Source organism: Nestor notabilis, unplaced genomic scaffold, assembly GCF_000696875.1.
Source record: "Nestor notabilis isolate BGI_N333 unplaced genomic scaffold, ASM69687v1 scaffold13867, whole genome shotgun sequence".
NCBI lineage: Eukaryota > Metazoa > Chordata > Aves > Psittaciformes > Psittacidae > Nestor > Nestor notabilis.
Window position 1 is genome coordinate 76307 of NW_009937000.1, and position 17842 is coordinate 94148.

Genomic DNA, 17842 nt, shown 5'->3' on the forward strand with positions numbered 1-17842 from the left:
GTATTCACAGCGATAGTTTTTAATTCCAGTCTTATTGGTGGTGACATTTACTTGGGCAGATCTTTGCTTTGTTAATTGCACACAATGAGTTGGAAGTTGGGAAGAGTAATGTATTCACCAAGTGGGTACTGAAAAATAGTTGTTGCTGCTGTAAATTTGCTTCTGCTTTTTGCTGCAGTAACTTTAATATTTGCAACTCATTGCACCTCTTTGAAAAGTAACACTAAAACTTCCAGTCGCAGAGAAGCTCTGTCGCAAAGAGTATCCATTTCTGTACAGTGGTGTTCAGCAGCTGTTCACAGGAGGACATACAGGAGTACATGCTATTGAGCTGCAGGGGCCACAGCCTAGATTCTTTTTCTGTTGGTCCATTTCTACAGAATTTATTTATTTAATTCGTGGGTTTTCAGGCTCTCTCTCATCAAGAGATCCCTGTCCAGGGATCTATATGCTTTTGAGGTAATCCAACCACAAGTGATGTCACACTCATGGAGTCAGTTATTTCATATGGCTTTTAAGTGTCCACATACTTCACTTTACTGAGTTGCAGTCAAGTGTACCCCTTTCTCGGTAGTTCAATTGAGCATTAAGTATAGTGACCACCTGCTTCTTACTGTTAGCTAATGTTGTGAGAAAAGTGAAATTTCATCTTCTGGATATAAAGTTCAATAGGGAAAGCATGTGAACCGGTTATGGAAGATCCCAGGATAGCAAACTAGTCTTTTAGCATTCTTTTGAAGTACAATTTTTCTTTAATGCTGGTGCTATGAGTAAAATGCTAAATGTGTCCCTGTTCAATCCACAGTTGTTGCTATATATGACTATACAAAGGACAAAGACGATGAGCTGTCATTTATGGAGGGTGCAATCATTTATGTGATAAAGAAGAATGATGACGGCTGGTATGAAGGAGTTTGCAATCGAGTAACTGGCTTGTTTCCTGGGAATTACGTTGAATCAATCATGCACTATGCCGATTAAAAAATCCTTTGCTTTTTCAAGTTGGGTCCTGTATTCAGTCATACCATGATTATTTACAAGGGTAACTAAAGCTAACAGAATTGTCTTAATATACTTTCAAATAAAAATGTGCCCATTTCTTCAGGCCATACTGTTTGTTTTAATGGTATGATTGAATGTCCATCTCTCTGAGTCTCTGGAGACAGTATGTCTTACCTGATGGCAATTTGTAAAACAAGCAACTGTCTATAACTGGTTATACTTATTTACTTATGCATTGTTAATTTTATGACCAGCCTAAATATTCTGGGGAAGTAGGGTATAATATTTAATGAACCATGATCAGATTGTGCCATTACATTTTTCAGTACAGCATGGTAACTAACACTACGTTAGACTAACATATTAAAATCTGGATGAGAAGTTTAATGTTAGTGCTGGTCATACTTCTTTTTGTTTAGACTCTTTGCTCATTCTTGAACTATATTTGTTTAAAGCATGCATACAAACTTATGTATTGAAATATACTTTTTTAAAAATCCAAGATGCTTCCAATTGTTGTAATCTTTACCTGGAGTATTCTCACTAAAGTCTATTTCAATGAGTTGTTTGGGTCTAAGGTGTCCATGTGAATCAAAAAATGGGTGGTCTTATGTATGTGTAATTTGTACCCAAGTTTTTTTAATGAGTAAATTTACATTATGACTTTTTCCATTCATAAATATATAAGTGAACCAAAGGTCTTGTCCATTACTTTGTTGGTTGGCTTGGCAAAGAAGTTTGGAATGCTAACGTAGCAAAATCACATCTGTGTTATCCCAGGCAATGTTCTAAAAAGCAAATGTTTGTAATGTGACTTTACCACTGACAGAGGGCGAATAAATTAGATATGAAACCTGAATTACACATTTATACATACTCTTAAAAGTTCTTGTCTTCCCAAATTAATTTTAGCAAGGATTCTCGATTGAATCTAGTTACCTAGATGCAGGAAGTTGGACATCTGTAACTGATGTTTCCCAGTGGCAATGTGCCCAGTAAGCAGAGGCGGCAGGCTGCCTGCAAGATGTGACAAAGGGGGAACATACACAGCAGGAACTTGGCCACTGCCTTAAGGGAGCATGGACAGAGACAGAGATGATGCACTTCCCTGCTCCACAAATTCTGTGGCTGAACCTTGAGAAGGAATGTGGTGGTACTGGATAATTACTGCAAGAGGAGTGTGTCTGGGACTTGAAAGCAGACTTCTAGGAGGGTATTGAATGTACTGTGTAAATGGGGGATGGAAGGTGATGGAGTTGAAACTTTCACTGGCTGCTGAATTTTAGTGCCAGTTCTTAACTGTGGCACTCAAATCCTGCATCTTAACTGCTAGCAAGTAGCAACTAACAGCATACCTGTATTTCATTGTGAACTGGGAAACTTCTCATTGAAGTCCACATAGAGTCTGTTACAACAAACTGATTTCTGTATATGCAATTCCAGGTACTTCTAGTTCAACAGCCAGGAACACTTTCAAACCATTTACCTTCCCAGGATTTTCCCAGATAGTACCATGCATGCTGTTTATTAGTGCCAACAAGTGAAATCTGGAACAACTTCAGTTCTCATACACTGATACATATTTATTCTCATTGTGGCTTTTGTGCATTAACATGTAAACATCTTCCCCACTCCCCCCCAGTTAATAGTCCCCACTAAAACAATTGTACAGCACAGTCTGATGTGCTCTGAACTGTGGCTTCCCACAATAAAACACTTTCAACTTCCATTTTTTTTCTTTAAAAAAAACCAGAACTTCAAAAAAAAAAAAAAAAAACCGGTTTCTAAAAAAATAATTTTTGGTAGCATGTGTTGGAAGCAGATAACTTTAGAAGTCAATTTAGGCACAGTCTGGTAAGTAGCTGCCAGAACGAGTGGAAGGAGTTCTCTCACTTGTCTCTCGTGAGTACCATTTCTGTCAGTTGGATGAGGGCTTCTCTTTCAGGGGATGGCCGTAGCTTACTGATCTCTCGTGTAGCTTCATGGCAGTAGCGCTGGGCGAGGTAGGTTGTTTGCTGCACACCATCACTCTTGTGTGGGAAGACAGGTAAAGGTAATGGGTCACTGGTTAGCCTCCCTCCTGCCTTTCGCCTCCTCCAGTTACAGGGGGAAGTTTTACAGTCACTATGTACCCTGAACACTTAATTACAGTCTGAAGGAGAAAGGAAAAGGATTCTTTCATGTGTTCATCGAATCCTTCATCTCTTCTCCAAAGTGTCAAAATACTAGAACTTATCCATGCTAAACTTAAGTATACTTACAAAACGACACTGGTATAGTAACATACTATTCAGTAGAATTAGGACTAATGGTTTAACCTCTTCCCCCTGCCCTAGAGATGTAAAAAAAAAAAAAACCTGCTTTCCTGAAAATGTATTAATTTTGTACAGACTATTATTGTCTTTGCAGACCAGAGTAAACTTAAACTGATACAGTGTGCACTGCAGTTCCAAGACTGGTATTACATGCCGCTTACACCAGTTGCTGGATACAGCTACTCTTCAGCTGAAGGAACTGAGTTCATGCATGAGCTTTTAACTTTTATTGTGTGGCATTCATGCTATTGGAGGGAAGAAAAGAAAAAAAAAAAAAGCTCTTCAGTACTTAGCATTTCTGCTAAAACACCACCAGTAAGACAGTTGAAGAGCACTAACTCGGTATTGTACTCGGCATGCTGCTTAACACAGATTTGAAAATGCAGCCCTGCTGTTTTACTTCAGAAGCAATGAGTTTCAGGCTGACTTCAGCAGGTCCAGCACTTCAGGAATGAAATACCTGGTTATCAGTCCTACCTGCAACACATACTTCCGAGCACGTTCAACATCTCCTGGCTTGCTGAATCTTCTCATTATCATAGCATTCATTTCTGGAAACTAAGAACAAAGGAAGGAGGTTTTGTACTGCTTGTGAATTGTTCTGTATCGCTCCCTGCTATACCAAGGTCAAAAAGAAACCAAAGTACAGACCTTCTCCTCTGCCAATGGTGTTCCTACAGGTATAGTTATAGGTAGATACCTGTGATCTGCACAGGACTGTAGTACAGTAGAGCCCAAGCATTTAAAACTTAAACTGTTTGGCTCTGGCTGCCATTTCATCATGTTGAGCAGATAATCCAGTGGTACTGGCAGGTGTGTAATCTGTTCAGGTATTCTTATCTCACAAATGATGATTAATTTGACACATCCAGGAGAAGCACCACTTCCCCCAGACATACCACAGCAAACCCAGGAAGCTTGTTATATCTGGATTGTGCAGTTCAACCTGTAAAACCCTTCATGATACCTTTGACTGTCTGTTGCACTTACGCTCTCCATTTGTCTGGTATTTTATAGACACAGGATCTGCCTGTGGAAAGCTTGGGGAGATTTTTATAAGAACGACAACTATAATATATTTTACTTTCACTCACATAGAATTTGCATTTAGTACTGCATGCTCAATTCCCTACAAATCAGGTAGATGATAACTAAAATCAGTTGTCTAAGAAAGTCACTGCATGTCTTTCGTAAACATGCAGGCACTTTCATCAGGCAGTCAAGAAACAGAAAAACCTGGTGCTTAACAAACTAAGGCCACAACTCAAGACAGCTATGCTGCAGAAGAGTTATTTTTAAAAGAAAGGTGGCTGCTGATCATGTCTGAAAGGGTTATAGTCAAAGATTACTTTATTGCCACACACTTGCAAACAGTAACCTGCTTTCCTTGCACGCCTTTGGGCCTGAAACTGTAGATCTACAAACGTGGTAGGGAACAAAGATGTAGCATCCCTGTTGTGACATTTCTCTATTACTCACAGGTAGGCTTCTTGGGAGATGCATTTAGAAGTCTATTGGTGACTCATTCTTGGCTTCTCTAGATCCTAGCTTTCTTCCCATCTAATGACAATTTAATTGCAATACTCATATAATCTATTTTCGTATTATTCATATTTACAACCATATAGGATGCATATACTTCCACTTTTACATTTAAACACTAAAGGATATAAAAATCTCCAAACTTGTAACATAAAGCTGTTCTTAGCAGTTCTGCAGATTTGACAGGAATGCTTATAACAAAAATAACCCCTCATTCTTCAGCTGTACTACCTTAAGAGTGGCTTTAGACTTAGCATATACTAGTACATTTCCTTAAAAAAATGTTTGGGCTTGTGGTTTTTTCCTTTTACTGAGTATTTGACTTAAAATACTGAATGAACAGGTCTCACATCAAGCTAAGCGTTTTTGTATAAAGCCTTCTCCTTAAGATTCTAACACACAAAGATGTGTTTCAGACGGAAAGGAGAGAACAAGAAGATAAGGTGACCGTCACGGAAGATCCAGAGCACTTGAAGAACTAAAGTATGTTTGTCAAGAAGACAATGAGAGGATCACCAGATATATTAAGGGTATGCAGGATAGGAGTAATATTAATTTCAAGAGAAAAGACAGCCTGTAATTACCAATTACAGTTTGGACTATCTTCAAGGCTCAGGAGGTTTTGTTCTCTGCTACAAATAGATTAAACATCTTTTAGTAGCAGCACAGGTAAGTGTCTGTTGAAGCTCTAGATTTATCTTTTTTTCACTTATACTTTCATTATATATTACTTAAGTCCACTTTCTTGAAAACAGCAGGAAATTTTCAGCAAAGCAACCTTCTGGTTAATGCAGAAAACTTTGCAACTCATTTATCTTATGAAGCTAATTCAGTGATAGATTAAATGATTAAATAAGTTGAAAGTTGGAGACACTGAACCCAAACAAATGAATAAAAGAATAGTTTTAATAATAAAAAAATGTAATGTTCAATACCCACAAGACAATCAGTGTTGCCCATTCTCTGCCAAAACCAAGAGTATGTGCAAATGTCCTTGTTTCTCTCTACAAGTAGCTTTAACACTTAGACCATTTCACAATTGCATTCTCTTTCTGTACGTGAGTGAGTGTCACTATTCTTTAGAGAACTCCAGTTGCTGATGACTAACAAGATCCTGCTGCTTATCAACAAATCCTGAAATAATGATTCAAGAAAGGTCTGTGAATCCCCAGAGGAGTCTGTGGGGAGGAACTGAGAACATGGAGGAGATTGTTCTCAGCATGCATTTGTCTGCTTTCCTGTCTTTTCTGAGCTACCTGTCCTTGTAAATGCCCAAAGGCTGAGGAAACAGACGCATGTACATGTTCCACCTCCCCCTACCCCAGGTTCTTTAAGAAAGAGGAGAAGTAAAAAAGTTTGTTTTTTAATGATTTAAAACTTTTCCCATGTCAAGCTCTGAGCAATTCCAATGCAAGATCACAGACTATAGAGCTCTACTGGAACTAGTTGTGCCAGTTTTTGTACCATGCTGTGAAGTTTGATAGGAAGGACTGATTTAAGTCCCAAATCTTCTTTCCTTGGGTGAATCAGAAGCTTGAACAAGATGCAGTAAACAACTTTCTCCCCCTTCTATGGATTAGCACCAATTTTAATGTTTCTTCTGGTGCTGCTGGCACTTCTGTTTTCCTTCTACTCTACCAAATCACTTTTAAGGCACTAAAAATCTTGACCAATTTTAAGCTTATTTTATTTATGATACTCCTTTTTCTCTTATCCAAACTACTATTAGAACTTCAGAAGAGAAAGCACCCCATGTTTGTAACTGAATATGATTTGAGAGCAAAGAAGTGAAGAGTTCAAATCCAATAAACAGAGGTGCCCACCTAAAAGCTAGGCAGAGATTTAAGTTCTTGGGCCCAGAATGAATACAAAGCCCATAATTTGGCAAAAAGCCTACGCACATAGTCAAGTCTGAGGAGAACACGATGTCTCAAGGACAATCATAAGGAAGAAGCTACCTAGGAATAACCTGAACAAAACATGCAAAAACTCTCTGAATCCCTGCCCCTCTGCAAAGGTTATGCACTTGAACTGAGGCAGCAAAATATTTAGTGTTGCTTTTCATACAAGGGCCTCATGGTGAGAGCACACGTGTACAAAGGTGTTTCTCAATCTGAAAGCACATGTATGTGCACACGGTGAATCTAGCTGATCCCAAACACCCAGAACACTCTCATCACACTATAGACTTGATGTGTTTGAGCTGGACCTCTGTGTGTGCTGTGAAGAGCAGTGTACACTTTCTGTTTTGGGGATACACAATCTGTTGACTTACCTGTCGACAAGCAAACAGGACAGGGCCTGTGGCTAATCCAAGCTTGAGATCTGCTGCTGCTGGCTTCCCCAGATGGTCAGCACATGATGTAAAATCCAGCACATCATCTATTAGCTGGAAAGAGATAGACAAATGTACAGATTATTTATAAATCGTAAATCAGAACTAAATGCAGAAGAATCCTTGATAAGAAAAGATGTATAGAAATGATCAACACAGCCCACTTTTGATTTCTAAGGCACTTTGGAAAAGTTTAGATTTTAGATTCCCTTTAGTTCAACAAAAGCACTACCTGAAAAGCTATGCCAACATTTTTTCCATACTGGTATGCAATCTCATGAACTTTGGGATCAGGGCAGCCTAGAATTGAAACCTGAAAAGAAAAAGAAAACCCCAAGTAAATAGAAAGCTTTAGTTAGTATCCACTTAAAGTCTCTCACCATAGGAGTGGCATAGCAAGCACGGACAGTAGGAATCTGGGAAAGGGAAATAAAGCTGAGTCAGTAGCACATTTCTGCTTCTCTCTGTTCGTGGATACACACAAAAAGCCAAGGTTATTAGAAAACAAGACTGAACAGCAATGCAGTATTAAAAATACATTCTTCTGGAAAGAGATCAGCTTTATTAAATATTTATCAGACTTAAGAATTATAACGCAAGGATGAAAAGAGAAGAAATGTGGATGCACTGCACATGCAGGCTAGTACTCATACACAGTCCACTGCTAGGGGAATTAAATTTATTACATGTATAACTCAGCCAGGGGATAATTGGAGGTCAGACAACAGATAAATGGACATTACATGCCTCATAAAAGATCCATGAAACTGGCTGTGCTGCACCCAGTACAGGAGGGACAGTTGTGATAAGATTAATTTTAAGGGTGATAGTAATGATAACTGAATTGCTCAGGAAGATAAGCTGATCAGCTTGCAGACAAAGGTATCAAGGGATGCTTAGCGGCAAAGACAAGACAGTGACTGAAGAAAGGACACCAAGCTAGGCAGAAGCACCACTGAGATAAATAAAACATTGTAACTGAGTACAGATAATCGACTGCTTGAGAGACAGAAGTTTTGCTGCATAAACCCCACAAAGCTAAAATGTAAGACACAAACTAAGATTTGCGAATTAGTATCTTGCCTCAAAGTAAGGGCACTTACGCATTTGCATTTATGTATTGATTATACACTTTGCAAAATGAGGTTGGTTATGTTTAAATACTCGGATTTATTTCAGCCTTCAATAAAACCATTAGGAACAGGGGGCAAAAAATCCATCCTGGTTTAATGAAGACATTCCAAAACTGCTGTGACTAACGGAAGGAGCGAAGGTACATTTTACTTAATGTAAGACTAAAATACATACCAGGAAAGCCACACAACATTAAAATATGTGTGTGTATATATATATAAAAGTTCCTTTTTAAGACTATGTAAGGTAGGATCAGTAAAAAACCCAAACAATCCCAAACTAAAAGTGAGTCCAGCAGCAGCTTTGAAGATGAACATGAAGATGGAAATAAGAAACAACATTATATCCTAATAAATGTGATGCAACTTGCACAAGATTAGGGACTATTTCATGCATCAGTGCATTTTGTAATTCGGCATCAGAACACTTCCCAGTCATAACTGCATCCGTGGAAAATAGTTAGAACCCAGAGGAACCTGGAGGCCTGAGGCATTAACAGCATCTCACATTTCCCAATTTTATTTAAAAGAGGAGGATAGTAAGGCAGGAAAAGAACGTTACTGATGTCTAGTCATACAAAATCCTGATGGCTACTGAAACAGACTGAACTGCAAATATGAGATATTTGAATAGACATTGCTAGGGACTATCAAACTAGAACATTTTGCCCTTTTATCCTCCTTTTGATGCTTTTCTCTTACATAGCAGCATTTGCCCCAGAGAGTTAACATCTTCTACTGCTGTACCATGCCTAGTTTGGTTGCTTCTCTAATACAGATTAATAAATATCAGCAAGGCAGGGAGACTCCATGTACCCTGTTTCAGTGAAGTCTTTACGTACCACCACATTTCATGTAAAGAACTAAAATATGGAATTCAGTATAACAGTGACAAAATCCTCGCTGACAGCAAAGGGTCAGCATGCGTGCAAGTTGGCAGATGGGGAAACGAAGTGCCATGTAAAGAGGAGAGCTTTCTCATTTCATCTGAAAGGCAGGGCTATTCCTGTAGGTACACAGTTTTCTGGGGATGCAGACATTACCTATATAGGGAATTGCATATATACAATTGAAGAAACAGAAGTGTGAGTTACAGAATTCATCAAAGCAAAATGTATTCTTGCACCTCTGCAAGAGGGGACCTTTGTAGCTCCTGCTGAGGTTACAGACATTTCTGAAGACAAAAGGAGGACACTGATGTGCCTGTCACACCCCAAGTGAGCAATGACCATGACCACATCATAAACCTGCAACATGACTGGGTTTATCTACCAGGGAGTTCCTTCAGGAGCCCATTTCTCAAATAGCTCTTGTGGATTATTGCCCCCACCCGGACGCTCACCAGGATGCAGGCAGACAGCCTGGGCCCAGTCAGCCCGACACTGAGTGAGGAAGTTTAACTGAAGCCATACTGGGATAATAGCATGCATCAGGATAACAGTATCAATATAATGATGTATGTTTAAATAATAAAGCTCACCCTCTGAAAACATTCTATAGCTCCTCTGATATGACTCGCTGATTACAAATTTAATCTTATAAGAATTCAGGCTTGTCCTCCACTAAAAAAATCCTTCCTAATACCAAGCAGAACAAATTCTTCAGAAAAGTTCTTTCAATTCAGCAATAACGCAAGTCAATCTGCTTGGCATTATTTCAAACACACTTTTTAAAATAGAAAAGAAAATGTTTCTATTATTTCATATTCCATGAGAGACTATAAACCAATCTTGCCTCTTTACTGAATTTCACATCCATAAAACAGTCTGTCATCAGCTCTGGGTAGCTACACCCTGCTCTGTTAGTTATGATGTGAGACTGGCAGCTGGAGTTTAAGGTACTTGCACATCTATACCAGTGCCCTGAGAGGAAAACCTGCTGCTGGGCAGGGAAGGGATATGGTTATATAAACAGTACAGGAGATGTTTGCTCTCACTCTCCTAGATTCGTGGACACCATGGAGAGGAAAAGGCTCTAAAATCTTCCCATTTTCCAGCCTCTCTCCTCTATGCCCATCTCCTGAAGCAATTAGGATCCTGCCTTCTCACTCGTGGATCATCCACCAGTGCTCTTCCAAACAGGAGCACTGTTCCTCTTCCCAGCAGAATCACAGAATAGTTAAGGCTGGAAGGGAACTCTGAAGTTCACTTCACAACTCACTGTGAAGCAAAGCTTACTTCACATTTAGATCGGGTTGCTCAGGGCTGATCTCAACTGATGCTCAACTCAGTTGAGTTCCGAGTGTCTCAAAGGACGAAGATCCCACACCCTGCCTGGGCAACCTCTTCTAGAGTTTTGACCAACTTCGTGGAGAAATTTTTCCTAATAGCTAATTGAACTGAATTTTCCCATGTACAACTTGTCCTTTTACTGCACATCTCTCCACCCTCCCTACGCCCTCCTGTTACACAGCTGGAAACAGCAAGAGGACTCCCCTCAGCCTTCTCTTCTCCAGACTAAAACCAGCTCTTGACATACCATTTGCTCCAGCACCCAGCCATCAGGATGGCCCTTCAGTGAACTCACTCCACGAGGTTAATGTCTTGTATGAGGGAGCCCAGCCTTGAGATCTCGTGTGCTGAACAGAGGCAAAGAGTCGCTTCCCCCAACGTGCTGGCTATGTTAGTAGTGATGCAGCCCAGTATGTGCTTGCCCTTCACTGCTGCAGGGCACATCGCTGACTTCTCCTCCAGGTTCTTCAAATCCTTTTTGGTAACTTACTCTTGGAAAGGGGGTTATGAAAGCCTACCTGGGAGAGGAGGATGTCTACCCAGCAGAAGCCCACACACAGAGCAGACAAGTATCTTGTCCTGAGCCTGCTTTTTCATGCGTTTGACCTTTTCTCAAGTAATTAATATTTTAACATGTTAACCCAAGTACATGATTGAAGAATTATACTTCTACAGAGGTGAAGATTATCTGCCTCAATATCTGTGATATATTTATGTTAATCTTTTTCACAGCAAACATTATGAAGAAATACCCCCAAAGGAGTTACTGTATTTTAAATAATGAATAAGGAAATCTACTGGCTGACCATACTTGATGCTACTGATACTATCACCCTGCATCTGTCACTGGACTTCACTGTAGTCTGCATTCGTTGCTGGGCTGGGAGGGGGAATCAGTCTTGCTGGTGGGGGTCAGAGGTCTTATTGTCCCAGACAGCAGTTCCACACCCTGGTATGTTTTTCTGAGTGCACACACCAAACTATGAACCAGATAAAGCAGGAGCTCACAGGTTGATCCAGAGCTGAAGGCTAGTCCTCTTCTTCAGTCCCTAAGGCAGACCTTCCATACACAGCCTTGCCTACATGAGGCGGCTGCATGCTTTCTCCTAATAAAGAAACCAAGGATCTCTAGTGCAACTCCACACTTATCTCTAAACAAGCATGATTTAATTCCTCTTCTGAAAGTATGCTATGCAATATATAAACAGTTTTATGAGGGTTAGGAATTCACATTACAGCAGGATAAAAAGAAGACAGAAAGAACCTGCTCAGCTTATTTTGCCATCTCTAGCGTGCCTGATGACTAATAGAAATTCCACTTCAGCTTTACTGTTTCTGAATTCTTGAACCAAAGTCACCTCTCATGTTTCTCTGAAAAATGCCTTTCAGTAACTAAGGCTTCAGTGATCCTCTGGGCCATCTGCCACCATTTCCTTTTGCAATGTATTACTTCGACTGCAACTTTGGTAGCATTCCGCCATGCAGACCTATTGCAGAAATAAACTGGAGACTGGGATGGCTCCAACACCTTCAACAAACTGTTCTGTCCATAAAGAAAATATTTTGCTAATTTAAAGTATTTTTGATTTAAATGCAATAATGCTTTGGTGATGCAAAAGGTATCTAATGCAGTAACTAGACAGTTTTAGACTGTTACTTTGTTTAGACATTGTTCCAGGAATACTCTACTCTTCCAGAGCTAAGGCATGACACTGTAGAAGTCTAAGATGCTGCCTGAACTTGTTTGACATCTTCTTCCCAGTTAATACCTCTACCTTATTTATGCACAGAAACAAATCACTGTTTTTTTCCTATCATTAACAGGAACTGAACTGCTTCTAATGACACACTAGCCTGGTTGTTAATGATGTTCTGAAAACCAGTAATCTCTCTCCTTAGCTTTTTCCCTGAAAACAAGATGTAAATATTCTTGATTCCCCAAGTGAATTTCCTTTCCAATCTAGAACTGATGATCCTGCTTATTATTTTCACTACAGAAACAGAACTCCCTTCTGAATCCATCCTTTTCCTTAGTGGCCAAAAGCATCAAAGCAACCAACCAACAAACAAAACTCACCCCGCACCTTAAATCCCCTTTTCACTGCTATCCACAGACTTCTAATCCATGCAGAAAGAAACTGAGAGGGACAAGTCATTGCTCCTGTGTCCAGTAAGTATGGCTTTGCCATACTTATTTTTGCCTCTCCCTTATTTTTCAATCACAGATTTTGCTACATGTAAAATTCTAGCAATTCAGCAATGGAACAGCTCAGAACAACCACTACAAGAAAAGCAGCCAAACACCCCCTTTCACAAGCATCACAGCCACAATCTGGAGAGAAGTGCTTAAATCCTTAACTATTGCGAGTTACAAAAAGGAAAAAAATTCAACCTAGCACATTTGTAAGGAGAATCCACTCAGTAGGAAGGTGATTTCTGCTTCTATATGTGAGGGTTCTTTTAGGAAGGCTGCCAAAGTGAATATAAAAACGTGTATGTTTTTACTGGGGTAACAGAATAATGTGATGCTGCTTACTAACTCCATTGCCCACTTATATAAATGAAGATTTGCAAAGGGTCATATTGCCATTAATATGAGAAATCCAGAAGACTTTTTTCTTTCTCCAACTAGATATTTTCCCTCCCCGCAAACTCGGTGTCTCTCATTCTATACAATCCTTTTGACTTCAGCAATTTTCTACACCCGTCGATTGCACAGATGTACCAGTTCTCTGAGAACAAAGGAGAATGACTAACACTAGCACAGATTGTCAGTCTATTTCTCCTAGAACTGCCTCTTGCTGTAGCATACACCAGATATACTGCCTTTATCTGCAATAATAAATTAAAAATTATAACTCTTTTGGGGTGAGATTATTGCCATCTTGAATCAAATCTTTTTGTAAAAAAGTAACCAAACTGACTGACAGATAGGGTTGGATATAGCAGCTGGTAAGTAAAAACCCCAGACAAATCAAGAAGTGCATGCTCCTGTTCTTTTACAATGTAGTGTAAAGTATAGACAATCAGTTGTTTCCTCCCACTGCTATCATTTAAGGTCCCAGTTGGCACTAAAGAGTTGGACCATATGTAAAAGAAGACTTCAAATTAAATTACAGACTCAAGAATTACCAACTGATATTAAAAACACTCTCAAATTTGCAGAATAGCATAAATTAAAGGCTGCCACTGTGAACCTTATTTTGATTCAAGTGAGGATAATAATAAATCTGTGTATGAATATAAAACACAAAAGAAAAAGTGAAAACCAATATTGAAGGCTACACAGCTGAACTGTGATAAAATGCACAATCTCAAATGCATTCACATTCTGGCACAATACCACTTAAAGGGTTTGCTTTGGAGGGTCTCCAGAGAAAACAGCAATAACTAGGAGTTTAGCTGTGAAGCTTACAGTATGGTATGTTAACTTTAGAAGAGACAGACGTACATACTGCTTTACAACTGTTTGCTATAAGACTTGCAGTCTTCTTAAAAGTCTTCTCGAGGTAGTGAGCAAATCTCTCATTCTCATTTTCCTTGGAACCCAACTGGAGGAATTCACCTAAAAAGTTGCACAGATGGGAGTGTTTATTTGTGGGTTTACTGCTTAGGCAAGCAAATCTGAAGATAAAAACAGAAAAAGACCTTACCACGCACCAGATCTTCAATCACCTGAGTTAGAACAGAGATGATAGTAGTATTTCCAATTCGTGCTAAAGCTACGGAAGCAGCTGAAAGGATGAAGTCACCAGCTAGAACAGCCTAAGAATAAAAAAAAAAAAAGGATCTTTTAAGTCTTTTCCTGTGAGTGTTAGTACAGGCGATACAATTTCCTTTATTTGACAGGTCTACTCCTCACATCACACCGTCTTCCTATGTAAAGCATGCATATTTCAAGGTAAGAGAGAAAGCAGAAGATAACCAATTATTAAAGTCTGAACCACAATGCTGGCTGTATTTTCTACATAAGCACTATCCCCCCTGTATGCAGTACCTGAATTGCCTGTGCAGTTGTTTTGAATGTTACTTTTCTCTCTGACCATCCTGTTATGCCATGTTAGCTCTGAATTGCCATGGGAAGTTCTGATACATCAGCAGTTCATTTCTTTCCTTGCATTTCTGATTAAAACCTTCCTTTTAATGCTCTATGAAGAAACACCTCTCTCAAAAATCAAAACAATTTTCATGCTGACTGAAAACCTCTTTGCAGTCACTACTGAATCAGAGTAACATATAGTGTTCTGGATGATGTACAAGTTCTAAGTATTCCAACAGCACTGGAGAAAATGGCATAGGGAATGTAAAATCAGTATGAATCACACTACAGTCAGACATTTTATCTAATGCTTCCAACAGTTCAAAAACGGAACACACATTTGTCTTGCCCACAATCTGTGCACACCTCTTCATGCTTTTTCTGGCACATCCCAAGACTGTGCCTAAGGATAGTAATGTGACAAAACCCCCAGGTATTTGTGCTCTGCTGAAACTCAAAGGCAAGTCTTGCACATAATAGGAAACTCACCTTCCTCTCTCCCCAGATTTGATTGACTGTCATTTTTCCTCTGCGAGAATTTGCATCATCAATAACATCATCATGAACTAGGCTAGCTGTGTGGATCATCTCAGCAATTATGGCCACAGAGCGCTGGCTTGCTTGCACCTCCCTGAAATAAAAACCCAAGAACTGTCAAATAATTAAACCAGTTCTATGTGCTGCAATACACTAAAAGAAAATGAAAACCAAACAAAAAAATGTTTCTCTGAAAGCAGCTGTTGAAGTTTTTCCATGGTCTGAACCCCATCTTTCAAACCTGGAATGAGGAAGACAAAGTAAGATCACATTAGTACAGTAAGCACAATGGGATGTTTCCATCCTTATCAGGCCTGTTTCTGTCTTGCTGCATTAGCAGTACTGCAAAACTCTCAAGTTATTAACTCTAATCCCTCTAAATCTAGACTGCAATAAATAGCAGAGCATCAAGGATGCTTGGTTCCAAGGAGATGGAAATCTGGAACACAGCAGAGAAAAGAATGCTAGGTAGCTTTGTAGATGAGATTAAAGTTTTCCATTTCTTGGTGTTGCTCTACCTGCAAGAGGCAGCATCACAAACTCTCCAAAGCTGGCTAAACGCTACTAACCTGCAAGCTGGAGAGATCAGCAAGCACAGAAACCTGTATTCTACATCTGAAAGCCGTATCTCGTGGATCTCATCCTTTAAGTTATTTGATTGCCTTAAGACCTCAAAGGTTCTTCGACAGCCTGAGGAATTAACTGGAACTATACTGCAATCACTTTAGGACTACAAACATAAACACAAACTACCTAACACTTACTGAAATTCAGCCTTTGCAAAGATCTAACACTGATGATTCAACTCTCAGTAGTTCACACCTACTTTAATTTTTAAACGAGGTGCAAAGAAGGAAATGGAAGAACACAGAAGCAATTATCTAGGGAACAAGGTTGGCAAAATGTACAGAAAAGAGCCAACTTAGCCATCTACCTGACTATGCAGCTACCACTGCCTTGTTCTTGTATCTATGTTTTTTTCTACCTGTTTTCATCATGGGTTGTATGCAGGATGCCAGAAATGGCTATCCCAGTCAGCTTTGCCTTATAGTTGTAACAAGCCACATGGACATTAAAAACAGCAAAGCAATGAAAGAAAGAAACAAACAAACCCAACACAATAGCAAAACAAACAAACAAAAAACCCTAACCAAAAAACAGGAAAAAAAAATTACTTCTGGTACACAGAATCATAGAATGGTTTGGGTTGGAAAGGACGTTAAGATCATCTAGTTCCACCCCCCTGCCAAATGGTTGGTTTCTGGGCTGCAAGTGCACACTGAAGCCGGCTCATGTCAAGCTTCTCATCAATCACCACCCCCAACTCCTTCTCCACAGGGCTGCTCTGAATCTCTTCTCCACCCAACCTGTAGCTGTGCCTGGGATTGTGCCGACCCAGGTGTAGGACCTTGCACTTGGCTTGGTTAAACTTCATGAGGTTGGCATTGTCCCACCTCACAAGCGTGTCCAGGTCCCTCTGGATGGCATCCCTTCCCTCCAGTATATCAACTGAGCCACACAGCTTGGTCGTCGGCAAACTTGCTGAGGGCGCACTCAACGCCACTGTCCATGTCACTGACAAAGATGTTGAACAGGATCAGCCTCAGCACCGACCCCTGAGGGACACAACTTGTCACCAGTCTCCAGCTGGACATTGAGTCATTGACTGCAACTCTCTGTGCGGCCATCCAGCCGATTCTTGCATTGCCTATGCCTATTGAATTCTAGTAATTAATCACAAAATGAAAGAACATCTTGCAGTCTGCTGACGTAACACTGTGTTCTGACATCTACCTCCCACTGCTGTAAGTGGGAGTTCTACACCCCGAACAATAGCAGGATGTGTGGCTCAGGCTGTGAAAAAGTGGCTTTTACACAACAGAAAATAAGAGCTGGAAACCTTCACAGCTGTTTGAAGGTAAGTTTCACTGTAGACTAGTAATTTAGTCAAATGCTGGTTCAGTGTAAGTAGTTTTCCAAAATAAACTATTGTTACTAAGTAGGAGAACTTACCTTCAAAAAACTGTAAAGGCGTCCAGCCTCTTTCATGCACTGGTCTCCTTTTGGGGACTCCCTTTTTCATTAATTATGTCAGCAGACTGGACTTCCTGCTGGGAAGTAGCAGCAAAGGCAAAACTCACCGACACACCAAAATCTTTCAGTAGTATGAAGACAGCACAAGAACAGACATTTCAAAAGCAAGTTTTGAAAAGTTCTGCATTACAGTGCATTTCATCTCTGACAATGACTAAAAATGGCATAGGAATGTTCATGGTTCATGTGCCTGGGTCCCAGCATGTTATATCAAACATGATAATTTAACCTGAAGGGTTTTTTTTTAACTACTATTTTTGCAAGGTCTCAAGCAAGGTTCTTCCCATTGCTGGCAAAAAAAGTATCTGCAACAGCTTCCTACAAATGTCTTGTGAGAGTAATTCTGAATCAGAGCATGCCTGTTTTAGGGAAAACACACAAGAAACAGGATCCTTCTCATTCCCTGCCATTTTTCATTCTGCATCGCCTGCAAAACAAAAGCAAAAAGTAGCAGTAACTCAAGTCAATAGATAATTGGGTCCCCACAAGTCCAGTAAGTGGAAAGATGTGATTTTTAGGTCATTCTCAAAGTAAAGACACCCCCAAATGAAATATATTTACACAAAATTTTTATACAACTTTATCAATTGCCGAAGTGAGTATCTCCCGAGAGG

General features: G+C 39.8%; 2 protein-coding genes across 2 annotated transcripts in view; one reads left to right on the top strand and one right to left on the bottom strand.

Annotated features, from left to right (window-relative positions):
* Positions 1-1699, top strand: part of ABI1 (abl-interactor 1) — a gene marked incomplete at its 5' end in the record, with an annotated part of 55684 nt that extends 53985 nt beyond the window's left edge. Inside the window, one exon of the mRNA XM_010018619.1 lies at positions 806-1699. Coding sequence (XP_010016921.1) covers positions 806-981 — 176 coding nt within the window. The remainder of the gene's footprint in view (positions 1-805) is intronic.
* Positions 1700-2567: 868 nt separating this feature from the next.
* Positions 2568-15228, bottom strand: PDSS1 (prenyl (decaprenyl) diphosphate synthase, subunit 1; the record flags this gene model as incomplete). Its single annotated transcript, XM_010018620.1, has 7 exons — positions 2568-3032; positions 3795-3875; positions 7135-7248; positions 7427-7507; positions 14014-14123; positions 14212-14323; positions 15087-15228. Coding segments are annotated over 7 exons (781 nt in total), but the record flags the coding sequence as incomplete, so codon positions are not given.
* Positions 15229-17842: the final 2614 nt, after the last annotated feature.